Source organism: Xyrauchen texanus, chromosome 3 (genome assembly GCF_025860055.1).
Source record: "Xyrauchen texanus isolate HMW12.3.18 chromosome 3, RBS_HiC_50CHRs, whole genome shotgun sequence".
Lineage (NCBI taxonomy): Eukaryota > Metazoa > Chordata > Actinopteri > Cypriniformes > Catostomidae > Xyrauchen > Xyrauchen texanus.
This window is the reverse complement of record NC_068278.1, coordinates 18,585,876-18,606,705: the sequence shown is the minus strand read 5'-3', so window position 1 is coordinate 18,606,705 and position 20,830 is coordinate 18,585,876. Positions and strand designations below refer to the sequence as shown.

The following is a 20,830-nucleotide window of genomic DNA, read 5'->3' as shown; positions in this document are numbered from 1 at the left end:
CTTTTTTAATTACAGATAACAACTGGAATTTTTAATTTTCCATAAAACTGGAAAAAGTCTTAAAAAAATCATTGCCTCCTTTGTTTTTCCTGTAGGAGCTGGAGAAGTGTGAATCCAACCACTTGATGATTTTGTTCCGTGACAGCGGCTGCATGTTCAGAGCCCTTTACTCCTACTTCCCTGACACGGAGGAGATCCACAAGCTCACCGGTACAGGGCCCAAGAGCATCACTAAGAAGATGATCGACAAACTCTATAAGTACAGCTCGGACCGCAAGCAGTTCACTGCAATCCCTGCCAAGACTGTGTCTGTCAGTGTAGACGCGCTGACTATCCATAACAACCTGTGGCAAGCCAAAAGACCCCCAGTGCCAAAGAAGAGTGGAAAGTGAAGTCAGGTGGCACTTGTGAGTTCTGAGTACAGTGATTACAAAAATCCTTGCAATGAGACCTACTTCCATCAGACTGGTGATCGAAGAGACCATCTGTACAAGCAGAAAATTCAGTTGAATGTGTTTTGGGTTGAAGTAGTCCTTTACCCACAATCTGTGGTATTTTTACTTGATTCATTTTTGTTTACTTGAAGTATTTATTGGTTAGGCACTGATTTAGCCGAAGAGCTTCCCCTGATTGTTTTATTTGTTTTTTTTTAGTGAGGGATACACATTTTCTTCCTCTTACTGTCTTAAAAAATGTCTGCTGCCTCCTGAGGACTGCCAGAACTCAAAAAAATATAGCTGACTTGCCTCCAAACTTTCTTTTTGTTTTCGCCTCCAAAACATGCTGTTCTGAACTGTCTTTGTTGTCACTGGGACAATCCTTAGTATGCGTGCTTTTGGCCTTCATGCGTACATCTATTTATTCAGTGCTTTAAAAAAAGCAAATCAGCTGTTGCCCAGTTTTTGAAACATCGGTGATCTTTAATAGGTAATCAAACATACCTTGATTCATGTCATATGCAGTTCTCTTCTGTTCTGCTGTTAACAGTAGTGACCTCTGGACAGTCTGTACTATGGTGCACTTGCAATCGTGTTTTAGTGCTTTTTATAATCATGCATTGTATCCATGTTGGTGATGGCACTGGAGCTTTCTCTCATGCAGAACAGCAGCATGCTCTGTTATGAAGAGTGTCGCTGTAAATTATTTGAATGACAGTATTTAATACATTCATAATCGGTTACTTCCTTTGCAGTGGCTGTCTAATTATTTACCAAGGTTGAAAACATTCCTTAAGTGAAAGAAGTGTCAACACTGCCAACATTCTTGTTTCTACATGCTCCATAACACTCACAGATGCCTCGTGTTTGATGTCAAGATCAATTCAGCGTTGCACATGCACTTTATTATTTTGCTCATTAAAGTGTTTAGCCTGGGGGTAGAAATTTTTAAGGGCTTTACTAATCCATTTAGCTCCTAATTTTGTTGAAGGTTCATTGTTAAAAGGGTGAAGGTACTCTGTTACACTGAGAAAAATCTTTTAGCAAGCACTATTAACACTGAATAGAGCAAACTAACAGTCCCTAAATAGCTCTTAAACTACTGTTTCCAAATAATAGATTTTTAGTCTATAAGTTGCTGCATTTTGTTTAATTTTAAGTGGTAGTTTTGTATATGATGTGTGTTTTTATATTAACTAAATGATTGTATTGCTGTTGGTCACTTTTTCTTTTTTTTTTTTTAAAACACTACTACATATTCTTGGTCATTTTTGCTTATTTTACCATACCGTTATTTATTTTTAATAAGATTGAGAATTAATAAATCTTTCAAGTCAATAAATTAATTCTCATTTTTCTGTTTCATTTGTTTCTCATCTCTTTTCCACTAAGTTTTATAACGTACCACTTTTTATGCGAGCTTTGGAAGGGTCATTCTGAAATTGCATTGCCATTTATTTTTAAATGCCAAACTCGTACATTCAACCTACAGTTGCTATATCTTCTACTCCAAAAAATGATCACACAAATGTATTTGCTGGTATGCGGTTTTGTCAATGGTGTTCCACCTAAAAAAATTGAATAAGAAGCAGTAACACCACTGGCAAACATTATGATTCATTTGTGTTTTTGTTTTTTATGATGGATATTTTTCACAAAAAATATGACCTTTTATTAACTGAAATGTTTGGTCAGTGCTGATCCCTTCATCACGCATTACCTTTAGCCTAATGAAGACCTGAAGTGTTTTCCTTTGAAGTATTTGTTGTTTATATTTTGCGGTAACACCACTGACATTAATAACAACTGCTTTTATGTAAATGATTACATATTTTATTGACTATTTTTCTATTTAATTGATGTAATTTGATTTTTTTATACTTTTTTTATTTTTAAATGTCTCTGCTTTCATTGTTAATATTATTCTTTTTATACTACACCAATTTAAAAGTGTTTAAAAATATTTGGTTTTATACAGGAATTGTGTACATTGCCGACTTTATCTGAAAGTGAGCGACCAAGTACTGTACAAACTTGAATTTTTTCAAAGCTAAATTTTCAATTAATAGCTTTAATGGTGGGACCTGTTGTTAGACATGTCTAGCATGTTGCATTTTCTGAATATTTAATTACTGCTAGTCTCGTAATGGCATCCCAACATCACCCAACTGGAACACCACAGGCCATTCCTCATCTGTATCCTTGACAGTCCACTCAAGACACATTTGTATCCAGGTAACTGGCAGTTTATCCTCAGCGGGTGGCTCAACAGTTCAAGTATTCAGTGTATAGAGATGGTCATTAGTTTAGGAACCTTGAAGACATAGATATTTGATATTTTTCAGTATGCATGGTAAGTGTTATTTTGATTTGATGTTGGACTCACAATCAACTAAATTATGTTAAATTAAATTATGCCTTTTTTTGTAATTTTCTTTCCAACCTAGCTCTACATATATCTGTTGTGCTCCAGTGCATACATGTGGCATGGTGTCAGTCCTGTATATATACGTACACTGACTATGTTTGCAAGGAGATACCGAGAGGTAGGATCTGATTATAAAGTTTCTTTGATGTTCATAAAAATTGTGTGCTTGTCGCATGTAATAGAATGCAAGTAGTTAATATAATACTTAAGTAAATCTATCTTTGTTGCAAATGTATATTTATATTTAAGATAACTTAAATGTGTGCTATATTTCATGGTGGATAATTTTACTACAGTTAACATTTATTTTTTTAAGATAAAAGGAAAGTTCTGGATTCGATACAAGTTAAGCTCTATCAACAGATTATGTGGCATAATGTCGAGTTTCAATTTGTACAAATTTGTTTTTAAATCATGCACTCACAATGGAAGTCTTTGTGACAAGGCATTCCTGAGGGGTAAAAAGCAATTGTATATTGTATCACGAGGAAATTATTTTTATTTTTTTGGGTCGTTAAAGCACTTTTTATTCTTCTATGCAAATATGTTATTTGAACTGTACAGTTGTTTAAATTGTCTTTTTAGCATTAGGGCTAAAATTTTGGTAATTACATGTAAACAGTACGTTGCATGCAGATTGATACTTCATGCCGTACCAATTTCTGGTATCCTGGTGCATTTTGTCTGAATGTTAGCATGTCTTTGCTTTACATGATCATGACAGGAGTTGAAAGATTGTATGTAGCTTTGCAGAGACAAGGTTGGTAAGTCATTTTATCATATTCATCTCATGTTAACATGTATACGGCTCTACTTTCATGAGTGTGCAAACCTCAGCACTATGCGCATTGACCGTGTGCTGCGTCTTATCCAGTTTTCGTGAGAGTGCTAATTCTATGCACACAAACTATGGGTGCATTTTATCCCAATAAAGTACCACAATTTGCTATTTTCCTGACAATTAGGTGATTGCACTAAGTTTCAGTAGCACATCTGTTTTCAGTGCAAAGTCTAAATTCAGTTCCTGCATTTGAGATTTGGAGATTCCAAACTGCAGTTTGGAGATTGAAAATGTTTGCATTTAGTATGATCTTTTTTTACCACTTAGTTATTTTGATTATATTCTCGTTTCATTTGAAGTTTAATTTTCAATGAATTAAATTATTGAAAATCAAAATCGACCGGAGTGACGTGCATTCCTATACAATCAATGTTAATGTTAGCCATGATTAGTGTGTCAGTACATTAAAATGATGAATAATACATATGTTCTCCATAATATAATGGAGAGTAAATCCAAGTCTTGATGAGAACCACATTTTCCATGCATATAAAAGGAGCATGTCACTGTCATAGAAATATCCTGACATTCAACAAAGACGCAGTAAATGCACAAAAGATCGTACGTTCATATTTCTTCTAATTCATTGCATACAATCAATTTTAACTACCAACTGCTGTCTTCGTTTATATCGCTGGTGCTTGACAGGGAATGGGCTATATAATAAGATGCAGATGGTGGAATAAATGAAGAACCTCAGTAATAAAATGCACTTGACCCTTTAGCACTTTTCACACACAATTTCGCCAAACCCACTTGTGCCTAAACTTAGCGCATACTTGCACGAAAATATAAAAACTTCATGGCCATGCCTTTACGTGCATAATATAAAGCAGCACTTAGCACAAGCACTCTTAAAACAGGGCCCATAACGTTTTAAGTTTTGCTGCTATACTACAAAAACAGTGTGTATCTACATCCTGATGCAATGCCTTGCCCCTCAGACCTCCATTGTAAGTAACTGTCGTAAACACAATTTTTGTTTCTACATATTGAGTGCCAAGACAAGATTATATGGCTGTAGTAATTGACAGCACACCACAGGTGCTGTCGACAGAGCTTAACTTCCACTGAACCAATAGCATTCCATTATCAAATGTCTCTCATGTGTCATTTACTTTTTCCTAGACTATCCTGCTGGCTTGACCTCTGTGATCCTCTTTGTGAGTTCTTTAGGAGAAATCAACTTGTCCATGTTTAACAGCACAAATCTGACCTCTGTGACCAGTCTAACTATGACACAAACTGGGGTCACAGCAGTGAGCCCACAAACATTTGATAAGTTCCAAAACCTCAAAACTCTCATTCTGGACAATAATGATCTTTCCCAAGTTTCGTCAGACTGGTTCAGCCCTCATGGTGCCCTTGAGACCCTCAGGTTGTCAAATAATAAAATAACTACATTAGATCATAATTCTTTTTCTGGACTATCAAACCTGCTCACTCTTAACATGTCTCAGAACCACATTAACGCAATAACCCCGAGCAGTTTTTTCAGTCTCAGTAAACTTAGGCAGTTAGACCTGTCCAACAATAACCTGAGGCATCTGAGTGTGGATGTGTTTAGTTTGTTTAATGCCACGAAGATTCATTTGGATGGAAACCCCTGGGACTGCTCCTGCTCTGTAAAGGACTTTGCAAAATATCTGAGAGGTTTCAATACATTTTTATCTCATACTTTTTATCTGATGCAGCAAATGTTTTAGACTGACACTAGTCTGATTTAATGTGATACAATAATGTATTACTTTCACAATAATCAGCAAATTATCAAAGGCCTTAAAAGGAGAGTTCACCCAAATGTGAAAATGATGCCATCACTTACCCTCATATCTTTTGAAACGTGTAAGATCTTACTTTTTTCCCCCATGGAACACAAAATGAGTCATTTAGAAGAAAATCTAAGCTGTTCTTTTCTATTCAAAAAAGTAAATGCTTAACTAAGGCGGTCAAGCTCCAAAAAGGACAGAAAAACTGTCCATAAAAGTAATCAATGTGACTAGTGCACTATTTTATTGAAGTCTTCACAAACCATGAGATGGCTTAGTGTGAAGAATAAAGGGCATTTTGTGCACGCTTCTGCATATTCAACCTGGCATGTTCACGATACCAAGGAAGTTTGAACATCATCTATGGCTGTATGTTGTAATAGCTTGACAGTCTCCGTCACTATCCTCTTCTTGAATGTAGGGATGGACTGAAACGCAATTTGTGTGCCGACTGATAGTGGATTTTGCAAATAGGATAATTAAGGTGGTGAAAAGGGCAAAAAACAGATTAATCAGCCAGTACTTTTTAAAATAGATTTATAGAAAATATTTTATAAATAAATCTTTGTCTTTCCTTACTATGACGGGCACAGACAAAGAGGCTACAAGAGTCCAAAATAAATAAAATCCCAGATGCAGTTTATTGTTCAACCAAAATCCCAATGCAATTTTCTTTGCATGTCCTCGCTTGGTTGTAGAATCAAGCCGTTCTAACTGTAGAATCCTCCAGCACCGGCCACAGAGGAAATTAGAGGAATAATAAAAAAATCGGCAACCATCAGCATTGATTTCTACATATAACCTGGATATTTCCAAAAAGCATCTATCAGCACCGATTTATCGGTAAAACAGATAGATCGTTCTATCTTTTGCCAATATCGATATGTTCTTAACTCACATTAATTGTGCTGAATGATGATGCTTGTTCCTCTTTAACTGAAGCAGGCTCTGCTTTAGCTTTAACAAACTCAGCATATTCCTTCCTGTGTCGAGCTTTAAAGGAATAGTTCACCCAAAACTGAACATTCTCTCATTATTCACTTACCCTGATGCCATCCCAGATGTGTATGACTGTCTTTCTTCAGCAGAACACAAATTAAGATTTTTAGAAGAAGATAAAGCTCTGTCAGGTCCTTCTACTATTTAGGCAGCAATAAAGTAATCCATATGACTCCAGTCGATCAATCAATGTCTTCTGAAGCAAATACCTTTGTGTAAAAAAACGACATGCGATCTAGTTAAGGTTGACATAATTTTTCATTTTTGGGTAAACTTTCCCCTCAACAATAAACAAGCTCTGTGCATGAAATGACTTTGAATGCATATTAGTGAAAGACATTATTACATTCAGGTCTGCAGAATGCCTCTCTGCTGGAGAATGCAATTCAGGTACGCTGCAGTGTCCCTCCTGAGTTGAGAGGTTTGCCAGTGTGGCAAGTACAAGAGTGTAAAATCCTAACAACCACGAGCCCTACCACTGCAAGCCCAACTACCAAGACCCCTGCCACAGAGAGCCGTCCAACTAAGAGCCCTGGCACTGTGAGTTCTGCCACCGAAGGTCATGGCAGTATAATGAAAACCAAACCTATTCAACTCCCCACTTTAATCATTTTAATTGGTAAGTAGGACTGTTGATTTATTGCTTTATTTTTGTCCCCTGAGTGGGTCAACTTTCATGTTGCTTATATTATCAATGACTAACCTTTAATTTAACCAGTGGTACTGTGTGCCCTGGTACTTGTCATTTGTGTCCTTTCAGTACTGTATCATAGGAAACGAGAGAGAAGACATCTACAGACTGTAAAACCTTCTCTGGAGATGACAGAGGGCATGAGGACCAGGGAAATGATGGAAAAGAACAACAGAGAAGAAAACAGAAAAGGAAAATCTGAAATCCCTGTTAAAACAAAGGTGTTACTGAAGACAGGCCAGACATTGGTTGGAGAAGAGAAGATATCGCAGATCTACCATATTTATTCTTCAGGAATATATCAAAGCAGAGAACCAATTCAACGGGTCAGGTCAGCAGGACCAGTTCTCTGCAGGACAGGTTTATTTGCTAAACAGATGGAAACAGAAGTGTATGTTGAAGCTGTGAGCAATGATGAGTATTACAATGGATGCATGACATCAGATAAACTTAAGGAAAATAAGAATGCAAATACTGAGGAAGTGTGCAAGGAAATGGTGCTCCATGAGGATGGAGAAAAGAGAGCAGTAGAGGAGATTGAGGAGAATGATAGAATAAATGATGAATTGAGTAACTCCACAGACACACAGGAGTTGTGGGAAGATGGGCTCACAAATAAAAATGAAGGGACTGATGAGAGTGCTGAAGCTGGAACAAGCATAACCCAAGAAGTTCCTCAACGAGGTGTGGAGAATGACATGTCTACCTTTGGGGAACACTTCAATGATGATATGGCTACTGGTGCAGGAAGAAGTCAAGCTGTTTTGCAGGCAAAATATGACATTTCCCTGTCTGTGGAGGGTGCTGAGAACTTGCCTTACCTCACCATCGGTGCTGACCCCGAAAACCAGACATCTGTGGTGGAACAGAGCAGTGCTGAAGTTAGAACCAAATCTGGACTTTTAAGGCCCATTCGACGTGTACTGACCTGGCCTCCAACTGCGGTCCAATGGAAGAAGCAATGGGCTCAAAATCAACAAACTGTCGCTATCTTCCCCCAAGTAATATTTGTCACTGAATGCAGGCATGCCATCAGATCATTTCAGCCCAATAATTCTCCTACAACCTTCCCAACAGGTCCACAGTTCATTGCATTTGAGTCTTTGCCAGAAAACTCATCCCCTAGAGACGATGTCAGAGTTGCTATTGATGAGGAATCTTACAGAGCAGGTCTTGAGTCATCCCTTCGTAAAAAAGTTCTGGATTTCAGTGCACAAGAATCCTCGTCTGATAATATATCACCAAGGGAGAATGCTAGACTTCTTACGAATGGGGAAATGTGGAGATTGGGCCATGAGTCGACCATCATGTCTGACTTTCAAGAGTTTTCTACCAAGAACTCACCTATTGACAAAAGTGAGGTCTGCTCGAAATTGTTCAGTGTTAATCATTCATCATCTGGTGGAAGCAAGTCAAGAGCTGATGTTAGCAAGGAGATAAACAGAAAAGATAATGTGGGGAAAATGCAAAGCATGAAAAAAACAAGACAGCAAGTTCACAAAAGTAAGCAAATTGCATCAGAATTGCAAAAGGAGTCCAGGAGAGCGGAGAAGGCAGCAAAGAGAGTTCCTAAGGATGGGCAACAGGGTCAGGTGTTTAATGACTCAGACTCAAGAGGTCCCCCTTCTGGAGGTTCTCCAAACGATGACAGTCTGTTGCTGGGGAATGAATACACTTACATAGACCTTCTACATGAGGTGGTGGAGAATCATGGACGCTGGACCCGAGGGAGGTGGAAACAAACACAAATAAATAAGCACAAACTCAAACAACAAGGACGTCCTTAGGTGGTAGTAGCAATAGGTTAACAAAAAAAGAGATGTGGGTTTTTTTCCCAATTTAATTTGACATATAGTCTTTTCTCAATCAGTTTTCAGATCTGTTGGCAAAAAACATTAAATAATGAAACATATTATTGAATTATTTGATTTGGTATGTAGGTACCAAACCTAAGGTATGGCATGAGCAGGGTTTCTTCTAAATAAAGCTGTTGCATTTTTGTTTCAGTAAAACTTTCAAATGAAATTATGATACCTCACATGGTAGTTTCATTTAGATTTTTAGGAAGGTGGTATGATTAACCAGTACCTATTAAGCAACAGTTTCCATATTTTGAACAAGAAACATTCTAGCATGTTCTTAATTATAGCTACAATGCCCATAATAAACCCATGACCTGTAACTTTAATGCTAAGATTAATTCATTGCATTGTTTGATCTCCACTTGCAAACCCCCAAAAGTGGGTGCACACCCTTCAGATGTCATTGAACTAGACTGTAAAGAAACATACAAAGAATTATAATTCATATTATAAAATTATTCTACATACAGGTAAATACTGGTAATATTATATTAGCAATATTTGTAACCTAAGCTATGTACTTATAAGTAACTAACTTCAGTAACTGTAATCGGATTACAATAATTTAAAATGTAATGCCTTATACTATTTTTTTTTACTTTAAAAGTAATGACATAAAATGAATTTATTAATTTGTAATCAGATTACACCCAACACTGATAATGAGCTAGTACTTTGCACAATTTCCAAAATGCAGACTTTTGGAAATATGATAACTTACTACATTATATTATCAAAATGATAAAAGTTGATTTAAAAATTTGTAAATAAAACAATTGCAAAATCTGGTTTGTAGTTCATTTACTGAGAAAAGATAACAAACTATGAATAGGTATCAGCAGTTTTGTAGTATCCATTGATAAGAAAATACTGCCACACTGTCTCTGGCTGCATGCAGCATTTATTGATTCAATCTTACATATTATAAGTACAGACTTCATTTAAGAAATTGTACAAAATATAGAAGTTTGTTTATTTTTCAGCACAATCCAAAAAACTGGAGCCAGCAAATGTAAACATGGGTCTCTGACACATTTGGCAGATTAGGACATGCATGGTCCATGATTTTCTTTAACTACTGGAAGAAAATATTTATATAATATTTATAACATTTAAAGAAATGTAGTAAGTTACAACAGCTGTAATCATCTGACAGAGATGTCAGTAGTCTAATTTCAATGGGGAACTAGTAAAAATAGAAGACTTCTGCAGGCTGTCATTTTTAACATGCAAGTTATGCATATCCTTTTCAAACGATGACAGAAAAATTCAGAGAAAATGATCAAAATAATGCATTCCCGATGTAGTTTATATGAGCAAATAGTAACTGACATAATTGGTGGAAAATATATAGTTACAATAGGTTTATGTGATACTTTATAATGGGCTGATATGATGTCCAAGGCTGGTAAAAACAGACCCTTTTTAACACCCCCATATAGTGGTGATGATTAGCTGTCTTATAATAGAGCTGAAAGAAGAATAATCATAAATATGTAATAATGATATGTAAGATCAACAGTAGCAAAATGATATTTTCTTACATAATTTACAAAATGCTTTCTAGACAGTATACACAATTCTGAAATAAATATTTTTTAACATAACAATAGCTACATGGATTTTCCCCTTACATGTACTTTTTATTGTCATCTATCACATTCCCTTATACTGCCAATGCAAAATGGAGTTTGACAGGTAGAGTAAGATATGAGAGGTATTAAACTTTACCTGTTACGAGAAAAGTTTCATTTCTAATAAAACATTAAAAAGCAGGTCTTCATGATAACTTTAAATGCCAGCTCCTTGCATGTGACTTGTAGAAATAAATTACATTCTGTAAATAGATAGAATATTGATACAGCAGGCAACAGATTATAAAAGAACTTAATCAGAACAAAAATGTCACGATTTTCAATCTCGGTATCAGATATCATAAAATCCCTTGAAGTCACAAAACTCTTTTCAACCATTTTTCATGTCACATTTTAACGGTTCTAAAAGCACACATGAAATAAAGGATGTTTATTTTAAGTAATACAATTTTAAATGTGTCTGTTAATGGATGTACTGCTCTACTAACAGATCTTAGTGCAATAAACTGGCAAATTCTAATTATATACTTGTGGCAGGGCGGAGGGCGGTGCCGGGTCGTGATCCTACACACCCGGTCCCGTATTAGGCTAATCAAGCCTCCCGAGAGGGATAAAGGTCAATTGCAGAGGATTGTGTCCTTATTTTAAGTTTCTCATTAAAATATTATTTATATCGTCAAGCCGGTTCTCGCCTCCTCCTTTCCATTGACTACTTTACACTGGTGCCGAAACCCGGGAAGGAGGATGGATGCCCGTCGCGGAGTCCTCGACACTGCGGTCCACCCAGGGGAGTGCCGCTGCCATCCACCGGAGGAGGGAGTGGACCCACCGTCCCCGACTGCCTGGAGCGATGGAGCCGCTGCCAGGGACGGAGGAGAGCACTGCCATCCCCCAGAAACGCGGAAGGGTCGATGGAAGACCGCCGTCCGCGAGGGGAGGAGGGAAGTGTCTCCCCGACCGCCTGGAGCGGTAGGGCCGCTGAGAGTCCCCACGAGTCGCAAGTGGAGGACTGGAGGTCGTGAGTCTGACTCCGGTCTGCCCGGGGAGAAGAAGCTGTCGTCCGCCTGAGAGGGTGGAGTAGTGATCGAGGACCCTGCGACGGTGTATCGGAGAACTGGCGAATAGGTTTTTTTTTCATCTCTCTCTCTCTCTCTCTCACTGCCGCTCTGCGTTGGCCTTTTCCCTCTCTTTTACATTTTACAGTGTTTTTTTGGGGGGTACTACACTGTTACAGGAAGTACACCCCCCGTTTAATTATTTCTGTTTCCCTCCCCTTGTCCCCTCCCTCGTCCAGGTAGACGGGGATGACCTGCCGGCAGATGGGGCTTAGGGCACGCTCTCCCCCAAGGAAAGGGGGGGGGTGGGGTGTACGTCATGCTGGGGGCTCCCCAGCCTGAGAGAACGAGGGAGGAATGTGGCAGGGCGGAGGGTGGGGCCGGGTCATGATCCTACACACCCGGTCCCGTATTAGGCTAATCAAGCCTCCCGAGAGGGATAAAGGTCGACAGCAGAGGATCGTGCGGGAGAGAGACATGTCCGTCATGTGTGTTTGTGTCCTTGTTTTAAGTTTCTCATTAAAATATTATTTATATCGTCATGCCGGTTCTCGCCTCCTTTCCATTGACTACTTTACAATACAATATATATATATATATATATATATATATATATATATATATATATATATATATATATGATTCATTTCTTAAATGAGTGGTAACATAACATTTTAATTGTGACATAATGCACAATTAAATGATTTAAGCACTGTTTTAAGATAGAGTGTATAAGAAAGAGAAAACAAATACAAACATATTTGGAAACCAATTAGGCAAGATGTCAATGAAAAATAATGGATAATAATAGTTACGTATAAAATGTATATTAATATCTTCTATTGTATAAATTATGTTTCAGAACAAATCTGTCCCAATGCTGATTTTGTGTGAGCTAATACCATTTGGCAGCTCTCCAATAATACCTACACAAGATCCATAAAATACTTCTGATTTACTCGTATTAACAAACAGTAATTTCAAAAGGATGATATGTTTGCTGTAGAATATTTGTTCTATTATTTATTTTTTTGCTATAAATATAAAATTGTATGGCAAAGGACTTGATCTAGGTGCACTATGTAAACTTTGAACAGTTTGAATCACACTTGTGATTTTAAACAGACAGTGATTTACATAAAAAAAAAATCAATAAAGTGTTTACATGTAAAACCTTGCAATTAGGGATCAGCAATTAATAAATCAAACATAAAACACTTTGTGTTTTAAGGACAAAATAACAACAAAAATCAGTGAATACTTAGAGGTCACTAAGCATAATATCTGGCTAATTTATGTATATGTACACTTATGTATTAATATGTACTAATTTTTGTGCTATATATACACAGAACAATATAGCACTGATGTAAACCAATTCTGTTCAAAAACACTTTTTTCAATATTTATCACAGGGCACTATCCAGCCTCGCACGACATTAATTGTTGTTTACTTCCCATCTTTCTTTAGCTGCCCACTTGAATACTGCTTTACATGATGTTCTGTGATATATACCGCAATATAAGCGCAAAGTGCTTGGACGGCATGTTTGGTCCATAGTGATTCAATATTATGCTTCACACTCGCACTGAAAGCTTTAAGTCTCAAAGCCAAGTCTTAAATACAAAAATGTAATAACCAGCCACATTCAGAGAAGTCTGAAATGTATTCCTAGATTCTCTGTTTGTGTTGTACAAAAAGAAGAATCTGTGAGTGTTTCAGTGGTACAGCTATGGCCTTTAGGCTCGGTAGAGCAGCTTGTGTTGGCACATGGGCCATGTCTGTGTTTGGTTAGCTGTTTGTCCTGGCACCCTTCATGCAGACTGTGGCGCTGTAGCAGCTCGAGGTGGAGGAGGGGGGAGGGCGACGAGAGATCATCTAGTTCTTACAGATGGGTCTCATCCCTTGTCTCAGATCCATAGTCCTGCCGTAGCTTAGCTCCAGCCGGGGCACCTGGGAGATTCTCAGGAACATGTGCCAGTGGGTCTGAGCGAATTATGTAGCTACAGAAAAAGTGAAATATTAGACAGTGCAGTTAAAAACCAAGCAGATAAACAAAGCTGTTTAACTGTTCTAAGAAGAGTCCATAAGACATTAATTAAAAGGGTGTAAATCACAACAACAAAAAACCCAACTATGTAATATACACTGATCAGACACAACTTTAAAACCACCTGCCTAATTTCGTGTAGGTCCCCCTCGTGCCGCTAAAACAGCCCTGACCTGTCGAGGCATGGACTCCACAAGACCTCGGAAAGTGTCCTGTGGTATCTGGCACCAAGATTTTAGCAGCAGATCCTTTAAGTCCTGTAAGTTGCGAGGTGGGGCCTCCATGGATCAGACTTGTTGGTCCAGCACATCCCATAGATGCTCAATCGGATTGAGATCTGGGGAATTTGGAGGCCAATTCAACATCTTGAACTCTTTGTCATGTTCCTCAAATTATTCCTGAACAAATTTTGCAGTGTGGTAGGGCACATTATCCTGCTGAAAGAGGCCACTGCCATCAGGGAATATTGTTGCCATGAAGGGGTATATGTTATCTGCAACAATCTTTATGTAAGTGGTACGTGTCAAAGTAACATCCACATGAATGCGAGGACCCAAGGTTTAACAGAAGAACATTGCTCAGAGCATCACACTGCCTCTGCCAGCCTGCCTTCTTCCCACGGTTCATCCTGTTGCCATCTCTTTCCCAGGTAAACAATGCACACGCACCCGACCGGTCACATGATCTAAAAGAAAACGTGATTCATCAAACCAGGCCACCTTCTTCCATTGCTCTATGGTCCAGTTCTGGTGCTCATGTGCCCATTGTAGGCACTTTGGACGGTGGACAGGTTTCAGCATGGGCACTCTGACCAGCCTGTGGCTACACGCCCTATACGCAGCAAGCTGCTAAGCACTGTATGTTCTGACACCTTTCTATCATGGCCAGCATTATGATTTTCAGCAATTTGTGCTACAGTAGCTCTTCTGTGGGATCGGACCAGACGGGCTAGCCTTTGCTCCCTACGTGCATAAATGAGTCTTGGGCACCCATGACCCTGTCGCCGGTTCACCGGTTGTCCTTCCTTGGACCAGTTTTGGTAGGTACTAACCACAGCATACCAGGAACACCCCACAAGACATGCCATTTTGGAGATGCTCTGACCCAGTTGTTTAACCATCACAATTTAGCCCTTGTCAAAGTCAATCAGATCCTTACGCTTGCCATTTTCCTGCTTCCAACACATGAAATTCAAGATTTGACTGTATAAAATATCCCACTCCTTGACAGGTGCCATTTTAATGATATAATAAATGTTATTCACTTCACCTGTCAGTGGTTTTAATGTTGTGGCTGATCAGTGTTTAAAGTATATACTGTATATAAACAATTTATAAAGGTAAAGTGTATAATTTCTGTGCCAATAGTGGCAATAAACAGAAATGACAGAAGTAACTGGATTTGTATTTTTTTCTTTTCTTTTGTAGTTTTGTTTTTTAGTACATTGCTATGCGATTGGTAGGGTGTTCTGGGTGGTTGCTAGGGTGTTCCTGGCTGGTTGCTAAGTGGGTAATAGTATGTTGTGGGTGAATGCTACAATGTTCCTGAGTGGTTGCTAGGTTGTTCTGGATGGTTGCTTGGGTGTTCTGTGTAGTTGCTAGGGTGTTCCTGGGTGGTTGTTAGGTGGATGCTAGGGTATCCTAGGTGGATGCTAGGGTGTTCCTGGGTGGTTGCTAGGGTATTATTGACAGGTTGTCAGGTAGTTCTAGGGTTGTTGCTAGGGTATTCATGGGTGGGTGCTAGGATGTTCCTGAATGGTTGCTAGGGTTTTCCTGGATGGTTACAAGATGGTTGCTAGGGTATTTCTGGGTGGTTCCTCGGTAGGTGTCAGGGTGTTCCGTGTTCTTGTAATTAGGTGGTTGGAAGGGTGTTCTGGGTGATTGCTAGGATGTTCCTGGATGGTTACTAGGTGTATGCTATGATATTCCTGGGTGGTTACTAAGGTGATTCTGGGTGGTTGCACGGTTGGTGTCAGGGTGTTTTTGGGTGGTTGTTAGGATGTTCCTTGGTGGTTACTAGGTGCTTGGTAGGGTGTTCTGGGTGGTTGCTCGGTCGGTGTCAGGGTGTTCCTGCCTGGTTACTAGGTGGGTGCTAGGGTGTTCCTGGGTGATTGCTAGGTGATTGCTTACTGAAGTCAAAAGAGCCCACTTCAAAGCCTCTATGATATTCTGGTCCTTCTTTTAATTTAAGTCTATAAAAATCACTTAGCAAAGTAATAGCACACATCCCCTCAACAAGCCCCACAATTTGAGGTATCATTGTTGTATCATGTTAGTGAGCAAAGTTACAAAGTTTCATATTTAGTATTAGTGGTTTGTGCCCTAAAATTCATGCCATTTGATGAGTAAGATGTATATATGTTGGATCTCTTAAACAAACAAGGCAATGTTTTGAAACCGCCAGGGAGCCAGTGTTTACATTCTTTGGAATGCCAACCTATACATGACTAACTTAAACAGTTGTCTTTGCAAATTATAGAGATTTTCACATCAAAATTACATACAGTACTTCATCTTTAATGTCTGGGACTTACACAATATCATTGAGCTCCAGAACAGTATCCGGAGGAGGGTTTATCAGCACATATGACAATGTGTTCTGATTATCATTCATTTCATCTGTAAGAGAAACAAAACACACTCTTATTGTCATGCTTAACATATATCAGTTCTTAATAATCATTAACATACATGAAACATAGAAAAGTTCTGACAAGTTCTTATCCATAAAGGTACTCTATACTCTTTTTGCAATTTGAGTGGTCAAAAGATAACAACCAAGTGGGAAAAATATATGAGCTTTTAATCAAAAGAAGAATGTGAAGTAGATCTTGTGTATCCCCACGGCTGCATTTCTAAGGCTTTGTTGTATTTTACCTGCTTGTAAATGGCTGATCAGTGTGAACCTTTGGCAGTTGAGGGAATAAGGGACTCAAGATTGGGACAAAGTGCCACTGCTTCTTCAAACCCACCTGTTTGAGCCACTTATAGTGCCAAGCCAGGTAAAAGAGAGAGAAGGGCTAACCGTTACTGACAGTGCATGGCTGCATTTACGGAATGCCCATGCAAGCGCTCCCCATGTTCGGACGCATGCAGACAGGGTCCGCATCCACCCACGCATTCAGTCTTTCAATCCATCCATTCGTCCATTGGTCTGTTGCATAATAGTCACAGTTTACCCCAAGAACATTGCTAGGTTGCCATGCCAACACACAGCCAAATGTCAGCAAAACAGTAAGACTGACAAACACAGATAGAGGCATGCTTAGAGTATCTGTCAAGCCCACCAAGCCAAAGCTCAAACAATCAGAGTGAAGCAAAAAACATTAGTAGTGTGAGATCAGGAGAGTCAATACCCAATTGTAATTATCCATTGAAATAAAGCCCTTTCCCAATACTCCCAGTACCACCCCATAAAATAAATAAAGAGTTATCAAGCTGAAAAACAATGTTATAAATTAATTAAAGAAGATCTAAGCCCCTTTCACATGACTTAAGAGCTTTGACACAAAACTCAACACAAGTGCTTTATGCCACTTTGATGACAAAAGTGATATTTTTCGGTTCAACTGTAAACAGGAAAGTCGCACATGTGCATAGGAAAAAGTGAAATCATTATTTGAGCTTAGAAAATAAAAAGTTGTGGCAATTACATTGAAATGGCATAAAGTAAAAAAAAAGGACTATTTAAATGTAGGTTCATAAAATAGGCAGTCTCGCGTTACTCTTGGTGAACTGAAAAGTGTCTCAAGATGCATTTTCAAAAGCTGAAGTTCTTTTAACTTGACACGGCATCTTAAAAACATAGCACTCCTGCGCAAGACGCTGACAAAAAATAGCAAGACGTAGCACAGCGCAAAATGTGTTCATTCTGAACAACCCCTAATGCTGTAGCTGACGCTTCCCTACTTAGAGTTCATGTTAAAGTCATGTGAAAGATATGTGCCTTTATAAGTGTATAGCTAAATAGCTCAGCTCAGTCAAACATTTCAACAAAGACTGAATGCTTTCTACTCCACTCTGTCCAAACATCCTGGAATCAAAAGCCCTCACTCATCATGTCTTATATCAATGCTCATATGCCAGTGAGTACCTGTAGTACCCTCTGTCATGTAAGTACCCTCTTCAGTTCGTACCAAAGGAGAAAAAGACAACTTCATCACTAGTTAACTATAAAATCAGATTTCATTATTTCATAAACAGATAGCACTGTTGTCATAATTGAGTGCATTTATATGCACAACATCATGCTAATAACTATAAAAAAGAAGCTTATTCTAGAAATCTGACAATGCAAGAAAACCATGTTTAGATGAAAATCTTCGGTTTAATATCAAAATGCCAGAAATCCAGTAATGAGCAAAAATGTAGGTGTGCTAATCAGGTTTAGATTTGACCCTAATGGCAGCGATGATGCCCATTATGCATTAATAAAATCTCATTGGTCCAAAACCCAGCTCCTCAAAATAGTACATTAAACATCAAATATGTTCTGAATGTGCCGCATCATGATTTCACTGACATTTTGTCGGATTACTCAAAGAATATCTTATGCGCATGCCACATGTGAACACGGTTTTCTTGCACAGTCGGGTTGTTATAATTAGTTTATTTATTTTTTTACAGATATCAATGATTTATTGTACAGGTAAACATACATTTAATATTTTCCATTTGCAATAACAATGTTTTTGCAAAAATAATGAGACAAAATGTTATGTGTAATATCTGTTTCCAACTATTCACTGTACCATTGAGTGGGGTGAAAAAAACCATACATTTGCATACAAAGGGTTTGTGGCTACTAGCCATTTCAAAAATATAAAGTCCTTCATAAGTTACATTCAGAGAGCTTGTATAGATATACAGTAGCACCCTGACATAGTCAATGCAGAATGAAGTTAAAGAGACTTAAAGGGATAGTTCACCCAAAAATGTATATTCTCTCATCATTTACTCATTATGTCATTTATTTTAGGGCCTTATAATGGATGTGGATGGTAGCACGATTTTGCTCCAAAAAGCATAGACAATCAGCATTAACATAATCCAAACGACTCCAGTGGTTAAATGAATGTCTTATAAAGTGTTACGATCACCTCTGTGCGAAAAAGATCAATATTTTAGTACTTTTGAACTATAATTCATTGCGTCCGGTAAGCAGAAGTATGCATGTTCATGTGAGGGCTGAGGTCAAGCAGTCTTTCCAGTGATGGCATGGCAACGTTCCATTTGTTGCAGCAGATGCTCTCTACTTCTGTTGGCATTGCCTACTTGTGCACCACCCAGTCTCCTGAGCTCTCTGTCTCGCTGAGGCTTGTTGGTCAAGCCTCCTCCATTCCCCTGTGCTCCAGGTCAGAGTAGTCAGGTTCAAATAAATATAGCTGTGCAAAAACTTGTATCTCCTCTTCTCTTCTTAAATGAAAATCTTCTGACATCTTTGTATAGATTTCCTTCAATTTGTTTATGGTGTTCTGTCTGCTCAGCGTTCCTCCTACTCATGTACGGCTGTGTCGGAACAAGCCAACGTGAACAAGCCAACGCCAACATGTCACAGAAGAGACCGCGTGACCACAGCCCTCTCATGAACGTGCATACTGCTGCTTAATGTAAGCGATAATTTATAGTTAAAAAGTACTTAAATATTGATCTTTTTCACACCAAAAGTGATCGTATCACTTTATAACACATTAATTTAACGACTAGAGTCATTTGCACAACGTTAATGCTGATTGTCCATTATAAGGACCTACTGAACTGAGATATTTTTCTTCAAATGTGTTCTGCTGAAGAAAGGAAGTCATATACATCTGGTATGGCATGAGGGTGAGTAAATGATGAGAAAATGTACATTTTGGGTGAACTATCCCTATAATAAATACATTTACATTATTCATAGTAAAATACTGTACATATTTGTTTAACATTTATGTACAATACTAATACTAATAATGTACTGTACATTATCCTGTTATTACACAGCTACTTACCAAATGCATACATAAATGGACATAAAATATTGATTTCAAATCATTTTATTTTGTGAATAGAAAGAGAACACAAAGGGGCTACGAGAGACATGAAACAAGGGAATCGTGTTGCCTGTACAGTCAATTATACAGTTTATGGTCATTTTGCACAAATACTTTACCACAAAATGCTGCAGTTGACCAATCAGTATCAATAATTTGAGAAAGCTGTGTAATAATGGATTTTATTGTACATAAATGCAAATTTTGAAAATAATGACACAGTTTGGTTTTGCAGATAACAAAAAGGGCCATTCACCCATATTTCCAACTCATATTCATTTTGTCCAGCATAATTATAATGTCAATAGCCAGCAGTGGTCTGTTTTTAATAAGATAAGAGCTAGGCTTGTGGGACATAGACTGCATGGTAATACCATGATTATGGGTACACTTTCATTCAGCCAATTAATCTTTGGACATGGAGTGACCTGACCTATGGGAAAAATTATATACTGAAGGAACAGTGTTGTTGAGTGGATTTACCTTGCAAATATCCTAGATTTACTCGGTTCATCACATCACTTGCTGTTAAATTAGCTACGTCCTCTAGAGTGTGCAGGAAAAAGGCCAATGAAGAAAGAGAAGAAAAGGTCAAGCAAAGTCAAGCAAGCAGCACAGAAAGCAGCATTGTTTGAACAGAAAGAGCAAGAGCAATTAACCATGCACATTTTTTATTTCAAGATATCATTAATATAAGAGGTTAAGACTGCTGCTTTACATCAGTCATTGGCCTTTCTTTCTTTTTTTCTTTTTTGTTTTCTTCCCTTTACTCCCCAATTTGGAATGCCCAATTTCCAATGTGCTCTAGATCCTCGTGGTGGCGTAATGACTCAATCTGTGTGGTGGACGACGAATCTCAGTTGCCTCCACATCTGAGACAGTCAATCCACGCATCTTATCACGTGGCTTGTTGAGCATGTTAACGCTCCCCACACGCCCCACCGAGAGGGAGAACAACATTATAGAGACAACGAGGAGGTTACCCCATGTGAATCTACCCTCACTAGCAACCGGGCATATTTGGTTGCTTAGGAGACCTGGTTGGAGTCACTCAGCACACCCTAGATTCAA

The 20,830-nt window shown here is 38.3% G+C and overlaps 3 protein-coding genes across 4 annotated transcripts in view; 2 read left to right on the top strand and 1 right to left on the bottom strand.

Annotated features, from left to right (window-relative positions):
- The window catches only part of LOC127631614 (calmodulin-regulated spectrin-associated protein 1-B-like), a 44,709-nt gene extending 42,471 nt beyond the window's left edge, over positions 1–2,238 (top strand). The window contains 1 exon segment of the mRNA XM_052109875.1: positions 96–2,238. Within this exon segment, the coding sequence (XP_051965835.1) occupies positions 96–392 (297 nt within the window). The 3' untranslated portion in view covers positions 393–2,238.
- Positions 2,239–2,712: 474 nt separating this feature from the next.
- On the top strand, positions 2,713–9,685 carry LOC127631140 (uncharacterized). 2 transcript variants are annotated; one of them, XM_052109153.1, is made up of 5 exons: positions 2,713–2,790; positions 2,885–2,983; positions 4,835–5,359; positions 6,827–7,093; positions 7,235–9,685. In XM_052109153.1, the coding sequence occupies exons 1-5, from the start codon at positions 2,784–2,786 to the stop codon at positions 8,950–8,952; spliced, it is 2,616 nt and encodes an 871-aa protein (XP_051965113.1). In that variant the 5' UTR covers positions 2,713–2,783; the 3' UTR covers positions 8,953–9,685. The 2 variants fall into 2 exon arrangements, with proteins under 2 accessions (XP_051965113.1, XP_051965107.1); XM_052109147.1 differs by having other exon boundaries at positions 7,193–9,685.
- A 2,698-nt stretch (positions 9,686–12,383) lies between these two features.
- The window catches only part of kcnt1b (potassium sodium-activated channel subfamily T member 1b), a 112,132-nt gene continuing 103,685 nt past the window's right edge, over positions 12,384–20,830 (bottom strand). Inside the window, exons 31-33 of the mRNA XM_052112730.1 lie at positions 20,243–20,305; positions 16,262–16,346; positions 12,384–13,681 (exon numbers count right to left, since the gene is read on the bottom strand). Coding sequence (XP_051968690.1) covers positions 13,564–13,681; positions 16,262–16,346; positions 20,243–20,305 — 266 coding nt within the window. The 3' untranslated portion in view covers positions 12,384–13,563. The remainder of the gene's footprint in view (positions 13,682–16,261; positions 16,347–20,242; positions 20,306–20,830) is intronic.